Genomic DNA, 12,769 nt, shown 5'->3' with positions numbered 1-12,769 from the left:
ACACACACACACACACACACACACACACACACACACACACACACACACACACACTGGGTACATTTGGTGCTAAAACTAATAAAATCTAATGCAATAATAGTTTCAGTTTTATGGGAATATTGTGGAGTTATTGGTTATATTTTAAGAGATTCTAATGATATACATTAAGATGTTATTGGTAAGAATATAAATATTTTATTTGAGTGTACTTGTTTGTTTGGTTTGTTCAGATATGGATTCAACAGCTGTGGTTTGGCAGAAGTACAAACGAGGCTAAAGGCCAGGAAAGAAACACAACAAGAACACAGTAAAAGTCAGTAAACCTTTTTATCTTCTCTTTATTTTCCACAAAATGCCAACTAAACGAGTGGAAAAATTCATACAGCGCTGTTTTAAGCTTATTATTACCAAGATGTCTGATGTAAATTTGCAGTGTTGTATAAAGTACCACAACGTGATACTTGAGTAAAAGTACAAGTATCTTACCAAAAAATTACTTTGGTAAAAGCTAAAGTCTCCATTAGGAATATTACTCGAGTAAAATTATTAAAGTATCTGATATTTTTTGTACTTAAGTATTAAAAGTAAAAGTATTGATTTAAAATAAGCAGTTAGATTTTCTGTAAGGACGTATTAGGAGGTGACCTCCACATGAAATGCAGAAATGACTATATTGTATTAAAATAATTAATTTATGTTACATTTAAGATGCACTAGTCCAGCTGTTTCAGTTTATATACATATATCAAGGCTGCACAAAGCTTTTCTCCAAAATGAAAATCTGTCTGAGGGCTGCGGCCAAATGCAATAATATAATTCATGAAATACAAATACCTCCTCTGCTGTTCAATACGGTATCAGAATTTTATATATTTATATTTCTTATTCAACCACAATTAAATTCACTCTATCTAAGGGACACAATTTATATGGATAGTATTTATTTTTTATAAGCACAAGCAAAAATGAAAAAAGTAACAACTTTCTACTTCTTGCCTTTTTAAAAAAATGTAAGGAGTAGAAGTAAAAAGTGGGCTGAATTATTTTACTTTACTCAAGTAAAGTACAGATACAAAAAATTCTACTTAAGTAAAGAAGTATTTGTGCTTAGTTACTTTGTAAATCTGTTATTTAGTTGTTGGTTTGAGGTGATGAAAGTAAAACAAAGAATTGAGTCAGATCTAATACAAAATATCATTTTTAGTTTTGTTGAAATAATCCTAATGTGTCCTTGGCTCGTTCTTTTTAAATATTTGTTTGCTCACAGCTCATTTTGCACATCAGTGTCYGTCCTGGTTGAGTCATGAGTCGAAGGATGCAGATTGTGTTTGTGTTTACCTGATCCTCTATGTGTGTGCGTGCTTTTATGTTTGTTTATAGCTGGCCTTCCCCTGGGCATCAACCTGGGTAAGAACAAGCTTTCCCAGGATGCAGCATCAGATTATTTAGAGGGGGTGAGGGCTCTGGGCCAGCTGGCTGACTACCTGGTGGTCAACGTCAGCAGTCCCAATACGCCAGGTCTCCGAAATCTGCAGGGGAAGGCCGAGCTTCGCCAGCTCTTACGCACGGTAGGACCCTCTGGTTCATTGAATCGTTGAACGTATGAACACAATGAAAACTCTGGAAGTTTTGGTTTGAAAGCAAAACAAATCAATTTTTATAACTTTAACAGTTGTCTCTTGCTTCTCTGTCATATCCRCACACTAATATCTTAAACAAGAAAAAGTGTTAATTATTCTTACGTCTACCATTTTCACCTCACATAAAGTTTGTGGTTAAGACTTTTTTAAAAATTTACTTTGATGTAGTTTTACCTTGTTAGGTGACAGAAATGGATGAATTGTTTTTATAAGGCTCAGTTAATATTGCAGCCTTTAAAAATCACATCCCAGAATGATAAGGCTAGGGCTGCACAATATATCAAAAATTTATCGTCATCGCAGTAACAGCCTGTGCAATATGCATATTGCAAAAAAACTGAGATAAATGGTTGGCTCAAAAGTCTGCATTTATGAGTTTTGTCACTCAGACGGAAGCTTGAAGTATTTCACCAARCAAATGGAGCTTTTCATGTATTTGGCCAATTTGATAAATCTCTTCATATTAAAAAAAATCATGCTGGAATGAATTTTTTTTCTTTGCTCTAAACCCAGAGCAGAAAGACATCAACACTGCATGCTAATGTATTTGTTCTAAGTCGTATCATCATCTCAATATTAAGCACTGTTATCGCACATCACAGGTTTTTTTGAAAGACAAAAAAAAAAAAAATCACAGTTTATATTTCTCACTTGCTCTTAATAAATAAAAGTACCTATCAAACTCACTCCTGTAACTGGATTACCTGTCAGGTACCGAGAGCTTTTTGTGAATCAGGAAAATCTGTTTTTAGATATAACGCTCATTAAGTGATGCCAGCATGGCTCGCTGGCATCACTTAAGAATTTTAAATCTTTAATCACTAGACACATCCATAAAACCTGTAATTATTTTCCATATTTAATGTATTGTAAATACATGATTGATTTTTTATTTATATTTTTACTGTAAAATGCTAGCCTGCATTGGAAATGTATCTCCGACTATCAYTCAAGGTATAAAAAAGTACATTATATTGACCATCACATCTCCAACTATTACTAAAAAAGAGGAGATAAATAGTTATAAAAGTTGAAGGAAATTATCTGACTGATTAGCTGAATTTAAGGTCCAGTCTTGTATTTTAAACTTTGTGATCTTTGCAGTCATATAATGTAAACAGAGGAAGATAGTCAGTGTGTCTTATCAATATGAGGCCTCTCTGTAATATAAACAAAGTTGGTTATGTTTTAAMGTCTGATGTAAAACGTACCGCCTCCAGGGGTGTGACCAGGAAGTCAGATGTGCACATTACTTTAATCGTTGATCATTATGCAGTCTCTCTCTTCAGCGTGGGACAGACACTGGGCTCCTGAAAGGGATTGTTATTGTTTTGGTTCCGATAAGAACCAAGACCTTTTTCACTCTCAGGTCTGCTGTGGTGTGACTGTGGACCGCATGGGGTCAGATTTTTTAATAAATTTTCTAGAAGCTTTTCTTCCCATTTATTCAACACGATTTTCCTACAAAGTATTGAGTTGATGTCTTTTGCAAACCATGGCCACGAGTTACTGTAGCATTAATCCATAATCGTGTGCTCCAAAATATTCTGAAAAAAAAAAAAACTTTTTAAATAAAAGTTCCATTTGTTTATCTGCCGTCTTTCTAACTCATCCTCTTTCTTTTGGTCATGATCCAAACCTCATGACCGTTTTTCTTCACCACGACCAACCAAAGCCTCATTACCGATGCGAAGCCCTGATCCGTCGGTTCATCTCCTGCTCCATCGCTRAAGAACAACACACCCAGATAGCCGAACATACCGTCTTTCTAAAATAAATATAAAAAAGTACTGTTCTCATTAAGACAGCTCTTTTTAGTTTTTAGAAATAATCTTGCAGTGGAGGTTAAATCATTACTTTAAAAAAAACCACCTTGCTTTGTTAACCTTGTAATTTTAATCCAGTGTTTTCATGTTAGTGAAGGTTGGAGACAAGTGTCTTTGTCACTGACATGTCCTGCAACAGGAGGAATGACTTGTCCCTAAATTAAATACTGATTTTCTTTCCATCATGTTGAAGTTGAGACAATTTCAATAATGTTAGGACAGATTTGCCGATGCAGGCGCTGCTTGGTATTCTGTGAGCTGTTGCWGTGGTGCACATTTACCCTTTAAATATTGTTAAGCATAACGTGCATCTGTTTTATTTAGTGGCCAAGTAAAATTGATTGTATCACTCTTGATTTGTTGTAACTTTTGCCTGTGCAGCTGCAGCACGGCCTTCCTGCGAGGAGCCGTTTGCCTCGCAGCTAAAGGAAAGTCAAGGGCAGGGATAATGAACGCCACAGTGCAGCGACATAATAAAAGTGATAAAAACCCTCAGGCTTCCTCAACTTAAAAAGTTATGATCAAACTATAGATTCTGATTCAAGCATCAAAATAAAATAGATCAAGCAAGCAAATATTGATAAGCAGATTAATTAGAGTAACTTTCTGAAACTTTATTATAAAGGTTATGTGTCCCGTTTTACTCTTTATTTCTTTATCAGTTAACAATCTCGAGTCTTGAAAAATTTGTTGAGCTCGTTCTGCCTCCTCAGCTAATTCTCATACTGTACACTCTGCTCAGGTGTTGAAGGAACGRGATGCCCTGCAGGAAAATCACAGACCCCCGGTTCTGGTGAAGATTGCCCCAGACCTCACGGACCAGGACAAACGAGACATTGCAGATGTTGTCTCTGAGGTTTGGAGTTTACCTGCATGTTATTAATGTGAACCCACACTAGTTGTAACATTAGGCATTATTTGATAAACATTTACTTTCAACTGTAAAACTAATGTAGGCTGTTTAGTTTTTCTAAATTAAAAAGAAAAACATATATATTAGTCATACGGATGGTGACATTTTATTAACGCCACAAAGGACAACAGGTAAATGATGATGTTCACTAGGTGTTTTGGTGRGAGGCTGCTTTCTCTATCTACCTTGAAGGTTAATCTTTGAAAACGTCTGATGAATGAAACCAGAGCGTATTGAAAGAGAGGAGAAAGTAGAAATAACTCAGCCTGCTGGAAAATGATGCTGCACAACTGAGCTGCTTCATGGAAGGAGAACCTTGGCTTAGCCTGTTGGTGATTGCGTTAGCGCCCGAGCTAATTCATATACATGGCCATATAGCGTTGCTGCCCAATTTAATAATGTTAACTCTGGAACTAATGCCATATACTGTATACAGTATATAAATAAAACGTCGTCATTTACCCATGGTGCTTTGCCATGGCAATGAGTTGTCAACGCCCATGTGACTATATATAGTGTTCTCATTAAATCTTTTAAAGAATCAGTTTTATTTTGTTCTATTTTTGTTTCTTCCAAAAGGTGAAGCAAAGAAGGAAGAAAAGCATGTAAATTTTTACAGGGTATATCCTCTGGTTGTGTCTTTTTACGTTGTGTATTCTTATGCAAACTGCACACACCCTGTGCAAAGAGGCAGCCTCCAACACTGCCGAAGGAACGTTTTCAGCTCATTTAAAGTTTTTACATCTTGTTTCACACTCTTCTTAGTCTAGATTATCTTTTTCCACCAGTCCATGTGGTTTCAAAATCTGCTTGTTGTTGAAATAAATCTGGTTTTCTGTTTATTGGAGCGAGGAGGAGACGCACACCTTAGCAGAAGAGTTATAGGAACAGTTTTTCACGGCCCACCTCACATTAAAGGACAGAGGAGATTATTTTCAGTCACACACATGGATGTTGCTTCTGTAGACGCGTCAACACGTCTCTGACTTCCTGTCTGTTCACTCTTCTGTTTGCAGTTAGGGGTGGATGGTTTAATGGTGACCAACACCACCGTGTCCAGGCCAGAAACACTTCAAGACCCTCAAAGGTCTGAAGCTGGGGGGCTAAGTGGTCAACCCCTGAAAGACCTCTCAACTAAGACAGTCAGAGAAATGTACAGCCTCACCAAAGGTTTTTTCCTTTCATCAACAATGAAAAATCTGCCTTTTTTTTCCTGTTAAATTCTGCACAAATGAAAGAAAACATTTTGCGCTTTTGTATTTCTCATCAGGTAAAGTGCCAATTGTTGGGATCGGAGGTGTGGCGAGTGGACAGGATGCGATGGATAAGATCCGTGCCGGCGCTTCGTTGGTGCAGCTCTACACAGCTCTGACCTATCAGGGCCCACCTGTCGTGACGAAGGTCAAAAGAGAACTGGAGCAACTCTTAAAGTGAGTTCGAGCAAACATGGAGTTTATCATTAGCACCACTATGTTTCTGTAAATTTAGCTTCATACGTTTAACTGTTACTAGGGTTGGGCGGTATTAGCAAAAAGTTAATCATGATTTGTTATGGTGTTTTACCAATAAGGGTTAATATGATGAATCAATCCCTCTAAAAATCTGCTTCAATTTGTGTCAAAAGTACATACTTTAAGTTATATGTTAGTTTTTAAATTGTATTAATAAGCCAATTAAAACTAGAGTTATTTTTTATGTTTGTCATATTTGAAGCGTGCTGCAGCAAAAGACGATCAGATTCATGAAAAAAAATCACCTCAATCCACCCTCTGGTCTCACTCTCACCTCCCCAAACTGACATAAAACCCCAAAACTACTTTTTGGCTGACGCCTGAAATTAAACAAGCGCCAAAAAATATCTACAGAAAGAAGAAAATAAAATGACGCAAAATTTGAATGAAGTTTGGCACCAATAGACACAAAACAGGAGCGAAAGTGAGCAAAGAGATTTGAGAGATTTAATGTTTGGATTTTATAGTTGTGGCGTAGTTTAGTGTTAGGTTCAGTCAATTTTAGTGTGTTTGAATCAAAACAATGGAGCTGCAGCTGATTGAGGTGGAGCTGCGGACGGTTGGACCGAGCCGGAGTCAGAACCTTTGAAGACAGAGGAGGGAAACTCAAAGGCAGAGATGGAGGAGGGAACATACAGTCGGAGACAGAAAGAGGACTTTGATGAGGAAGTAAGTGATTTATTAATTGGATTAGAAGAAGAAAGAGAAGAGGATAACCTGGCAGCGTTAATAGCATTAATTCCAGTGATTGATCATTAATTACACACAATACGATTTTGCCCAGCCCTAGCTGATATAGAATTCTGTGGTTGCTGCATCACTTCCTGTACCTTAACTCTGAATGACTCTGTCATTGTAAACCCTTTGCTTTACAATCCATACCATCACAAATGTGCTAAAGATCTGTTCTGTCTGTTCACGTAGAGATCAAGGGTTCAGCTGCGTGTCGGAGGCAGTCGGAGCCGATCACCGAGACACAGATAAGAAGTGTTGACAGAACCTGCAGCTGACATCTCATGCAACTAAACACAACGTTTCTGTGAATATCGCTTTCATCCTGATGTTTAATGTAGCTTTGTTTAATAATTCACATTTACATAAAAAGCTGTAATGATGGATCTTTTGTATGCAGCATGAAGCAGCTGACGCCAGAGTTGGTTTCAGCTGGTTGAGTTTTGTTACAGTGTAACAGCAGTTAGTGTTTCTATATAAATAAACCCAAACACTGTGGAATGAGAAGATACCTGAATGTGTTTTTATGTTTTAATGCCACAAACCTAATTAACTATTTAACTGTCTTTGTTCAATTCATTTCAAATTCAAAAATACTTTATTGATCCCAGAGGAAAATTTGGTAATCACTTGAATGAGTATAAATATTAAATTTTACGCAAAACATGAGCTGTTTTTTTATTTTTTTAATCAGAAACGGTGAGCAGATTTACATTTTAGACCAGTGGTTCCCAACCTTTATAGACTTGTGTACCCCCTGAGCCATTTTGTCATCAGTGAAACGTAATGTTGATTCTCCAACTATAATGTCCAACTATAATGTACTACAACTGATTATTAAATGAAAATTATTTAACTCCCTAAAACGTTTAATTCTCAGGCATTTTATTCTTTTAAACTCAAATTAAACATAAAGATATATATGTTGCCTTGAAAGTGAATAAGTAATTAAATAAATAAACCAGGTAATGGCAGGTGAAGGAAGCAGCAGCGTCCAAAATAGGTCAGAAACTCGTCTAAATTAGCTAATTCCGTGAGATTCTGCATTTTTTACTGTTTTTTTTTGTGTCAGTTCCGTGATTCCGTCTGCATTTTCCACATTGCAAAAATCATAGGGCCCTGTATATCTGTCCTATTTTTATTTATTTATTTTTACACACCTGGGAAATTTTATACTCGCGTACCCATGACTGCACTGTTTTAGGCTTTAAAATAAGGCAAAGTGTTTCATATTACGAAGTGTAAATATCCAACTGGCTTTCAGCTCTAGTTATGATAAGAATAAATTGCTAAATGTTTACTTCTTTTAATCCTATCAAAAATCTAAAAGAATAAATGCACAAAATTTAATTAAAAAGTTCCTACTTTAGAAAACCTTTAAACTTTAATGACATTTTATTTTTATTTTTTGTAGTTTTGACTTTATAAAATGTAACTTTGTAATGAAACTTTTTCTAGGAAATCAGTAATTAGTTTTTTTTATTGTGGGCGTACCTTTATAAAGTAATCACAACATTCTGATTTCAGCAGATTTTCTCCTTTTTTTGTATTTTTCTGGGAAGCATCGCTTGTCAAAAACAATTTACGAAGCTAATAAAAAAAGGTCAAGCATACCAAGTTTACACTTTATAACAAAAAACTGCAGTTTGTGTTGTTTATTTTTCTTCACAAGGACATTTTCCAGAGTCTGTGGCTGTAAACACTCGAGGTCTGACAGTTTATGAGGCTTTCACTAAATTTGTCATGAAGCTGACAACATGTCAGAAACCTGAGTGGCATCATGACCTCCTGTTAGAACAGATGCTTCTTCAGATATTCTGGGCTTTTCATCACATATTGACACTTTGAGATGCCCTTTTAGCCAATCACAAAAAGCCCAGAATAGATGGTTGTTGTTAGTCATTGCCAGTGAAGGATCAGCTGTGAGCTGCCAAAGATCTCATCCTCCTCATCCTCTTTCTTTCCTTTTTTTTTTTCCTGAGGCCAAGTCCAGACTGGCTCTTCATCCCATATGTGGTGTCAAAAAGTGTGGAGGGCAGGCTTCCAGATAAGTGAAACTTTCTAATCTGATGGCCACAGAGAAGCTGTTTCCTCACACAGCTTCTGTCAGAGCTGGAAGGAAGCAGCTGCAGTCACACAGCCGTCACATCCACAGGGTGTTTGGTTCAAATTTTAACAGAACGCAAGCAGAGAAACACAAGATCCACTCTAAAATAACTGTTACYCTCATCGATATTTTACTTACAGGGTCGATGATAAACGTTGCGGAGCTCAAGTATCGTGTTTTAGTTGCATAAAGTCGAGCGAATAAACAAAAAATATTTGTGTTTGGATCGTTTACAGCCATAAAGAGACAAAACTGCAGCAGTGACTGGGAATGGAATGAAATAAAATAAAATGTTTACTTAAATTAAATAAATATACTAGTTGAAGGGTTCCAAACTTAAAGCAGAACCAAGCTGGACACACAGTAAATGCCGAAGCTGTTGCCTGTGGCTCATCGTGGTTATCATGGTGACAGCACACTTGTGTCTGTCGCTCCCTGACTGCCAGGTTAAAGAGGAGCAGACTGAAAATAGGACTCGGACAAACGATCGCCGTGCAAAAACTATAAGTTTAGATTTTAAAATGTCTTTAACCATGAGTGTCAGAAGAGTGACGGTCACAGAATTTTATTTTTATGTTTCTAAATAATAAAAAAAACAACTTACATCACCAGTTTTGAAGAAAATACTTTGAGCTAAAATATAACAGAATTTGTGAAGTGTTGGTGGTTCTCTCACCAACACTAAGAGGGATTTGAAATATATATATATATATATATATATATATATATTATACTGTAATTAAAGGAGACACTGGGTGAAAGAAGACAAATTTCCACCTAATGATATTTTTCTCTCTGCCGTTCTTTGGGGTTCAAAGGGAATGAAAGTTCAGCTGTTGTTTTGTTGCCTCRCTCCCTGATGCAACTCTTTCACCTTCCTCCTCTGGGTCCAGTTGTTCAAAAGGTTGAATCTGGATTTTGAAATCTCATGTTTTTGCTGTCCATGGATCTAATAATCTGTCTGACTTTAACCCCAGTTCAAAGAAAAGATGGATTTTATCAGTCTTATTGTGAACCTATTTTTCAAGATTAACAAATCTGGATTAGTGAGCGCTCGAAATTAGACGTCATATCACTGAAGGCTAGAAAACCCAGCAGAGCTGCCTGCTTAAGATCAAAGTATATTTATTTAAAGAAACAAACAGGTAATAAACACCCTATATTTTATTATCTTAGAATAGAATAGAATAGAATAGAATAGAATAGAATAGAATAGAATAGAATAGAAACAGCCTTTATTGTCCCACGCGAGGAAATTCAGGTGTAGTAGCAGCAGCAGGTACATACAGGAAAAATAATAGAATTAGCAGCAAAAATAATAGAATTAAAGATAGTAACAACAGAAATAAACATGGATCAAAATAAAAATAATAATTACCGGACTATCAAGGTGAAATTACATTTAAAAAAATGAAAGTAAAAGCAAACTACTGTGCAGAAAGATACAAAATTACAGGATATAACAGTCACGACAGACTCGTGACCAATCCTAACATATCTGCTACATATAGGGTGGATTTCAGGAACATGTGATTTAGAATAAATTCCAACTTATCAAATAAACAGCATTCATCATGTAGATTTAAATTTATTTATTGATTTCTTTTTAACCCAATTTTCAAACCATCCAGGTGAAACCATAAACTACTTTACACCACAGACCTGTAAGGTAGAAATAAAATAATCTTCTCAGCAGCTGTGAAAATCAGAGAAACAAAAACTATTTGAGCTTTAATTGGAAATGTAATGTTTTATTAATTGATATTAACATTATGCTTTAACCTAACTTCGGTGAACCATCGGTAACCTTGAGATATTTCTCCTGAAAGCAACGTTTCAGACTTTTTATTTTTATTTGTATGTTTCAAGGTCAACAATTAAATTTTAAAATTAGGTTTTAAATTTTAAACACATGAAATTTATTTTGCTTCTTTTTTTTTCTGTAGTAGATATGTTAGGGCTGGGCAAGAGAGAGTGAAAATAGGGTGTTTATTTATTTTTATTTTTTTAAATACAGTAAATATATTTTGATAGACCCGATGTTGGCTAATCCACCTGTTTTACATGGTTACCTTCAGCTCTTGTTATCTGGATTTGGTCACTTTGAAAAGTTGGATCTAGATGAGATTAATCCAATAAAATATTTCTTTGAGCAACTGGATTACAAGACCACATAACACTGATCTCCAGGCTAGCTTTAAGCTTTAGCTTTGAAGTAATAATTTGTGAGTAAATCTTCACACAAACATCGTTTGGATTCAGGAACATTTCTGCCCGTTTTCTTGACTGAAACTGACAGGCTCACAGATGTCACTCCTCTTCCTTCAGGCGAATAAAAACCTCAGAGAGCACCTGCAGCTCTCTGCTTAACATCTGTTTACTGTTTACAGTTAGGGCCATATATATTTGGACAGAGACAACATTTTTCTAATTTTGGTTCTAGACATGACCACAATGAATTTTAAACAAAACAATTCAGATGCAGTTGAAGTTCAGAATTTCAGCTTTAATTCAGTGGGTTGAACAAAATGATTGCATAAAAATGTGAGGAACTAAAGCATCTTTTAAACACAATCCCTTCAATTCAGAGGCTCAAAAGTAATTGGACAGATCAAGTAATTGTAAATAAAATGTTCATTTCTGCTTGGTTGAAAAGCCTTTGTTGGCAATGACTGCCTGAAGTCTTGAACTCATGGACATCACCAGACGCTGTGTTTCCTCCTTTTTAATGCTCTGCCAGGCCTTCACTATGGCAGTTTTCAGTTGCTGTTTGTTTGTGGGCCTTTCTGTCTGAAGTTTAGTCTTTAACAAGTGAAATGKTCAATTAGGTTGAGATCAGGTGACTGACTTGGCCATTCAAGAATATTCCACTTCTTTGCTTTAATAAACTCCTGGGTTGCTTTGGCTTTATGTTTTGGGTCACTGTCCTTCTGTAGTATGAAACACAGTCCAATCAGTTTGGCTGCATTTGGCTGGATCTGAGCACACAGTATGGCTCTGAACACCTCAGAATTCATTCTTTCCATCATTCTGGTAGAGGTTGATCTTGGTTTCATCTGTCCAAAGAATGTTCTTCCATAACTATGGTGGCTTTTTTAGATGTTTTTAGCAAAGTCCAGTCTAGCCTTTTTATTCTTGATGCTTATGCGTGTCTTGCAGCYTGCAGTGAACCCTCTGTATTTACTTTCATGCAGTCTTCTCTTTATGGTAGATTTGGATATTGATACTTTTACCTCCTGGAGAGTGTTGTTCACTTGGATGGCTGTTGTGAAGGGGTTTCTCTTCACCATGGAGATTATTCTGCCATCATCCACCACTGTTGTCTTCCGTGGATGCCCAGGTCTTTTTGCATTGATGAGCTCACCAGTGCTTTCTTTCTTTCTCAGGATGTACCAAACTGTAGATTTTGCCACTCCTAATATTGTAACAATTTCTAGGATGTTTTTTTTTCTGTTTCTGCTGCTTAAGGATGGCTTGTTTCACCTGCATGGAGAGCTCCTTTGACCGCATGTTTACTTCACAGCAAAACCTTCCAAATGCAAGCACCACACCTCAAATCAACTCCAGGCATTTTATCTGCTTCATTGAGAATGACATAAGGAAGGGATTGCCCACATCTGTCCATGAAATAGCCTTGGAGTCAATTGTCCAATTACTTTTGGTCCCTTTAAAAACAGYGTGGCACATGTTAAGGAGCTGAAACTCCTAAACCCTTCATCCATTTTTAATGTGCATACTCTCAAATGAAAGCTGAGTGTCTGGACTTTATGTCCATGTACATTATATAACTGTAACTTGAATAAGTTTCAGTAAACAGGTTAAAAAGACAAAATTAGTGTCAGTATCCAAATATATATGGACCTAACTGTATTTATACGGTTTTACCTGTTTTCTCAAGCTCTTTTATTTCCAGCCTACATCTAAACAACCATCATAATAAGAATAAATATATCCTCTAAAACCAGCTGATAGTAAAAGAGACGGAGATGAAGTTTGGGTTTATTTGCATCCCCACAGATCTGCACATGTTAAACAATCCA

General features: G+C 36.3%; 1 protein-coding gene across 1 annotated transcript in view; it reads left to right on the top strand.

The window, feature by feature from the left end:
• dhodh (dihydroorotate dehydrogenase) overlaps nt 1-7,133 on the top strand; it is an 11,247-nt gene extending 4,114 nt beyond the window's left edge. Inside the window, exons 4-9 of the mRNA XM_014025941.1 lie at nt 231-313; nt 1,381-1,568; nt 4,209-4,322; nt 5,396-5,549; nt 5,650-5,809; nt 6,815-7,133. Coding sequence (XP_013881395.1) covers nt 231-313; nt 1,381-1,568; nt 4,209-4,322; nt 5,396-5,549; nt 5,650-5,809; nt 6,815-6,884 — 769 coding nt within the window. The 3' untranslated portion in view covers nt 6,885-7,133. The remainder of the gene's footprint in view (nt 1-230; nt 314-1,380; nt 1,569-4,208; nt 4,323-5,395; nt 5,550-5,649; nt 5,810-6,814) is intronic.
• The last annotated feature ends 5,636 nt before the right edge of the window (nt 7,134-12,769 follow it).

The sequence above is a fragment of the Austrofundulus limnaeus genome, unplaced genomic scaffold (assembly GCF_001266775.1).
Source record: "Austrofundulus limnaeus strain Quisiro unplaced genomic scaffold, Austrofundulus_limnaeus-1.0 Scaffold5, whole genome shotgun sequence".
Lineage (NCBI taxonomy): Eukaryota > Metazoa > Chordata > Actinopteri > Cyprinodontiformes > Rivulidae > Austrofundulus > Austrofundulus limnaeus.
The sequence above is the reverse complement of the archived record's forward strand: the minus strand, read 5'-3'. Positions and strand labels throughout refer to the sequence as shown.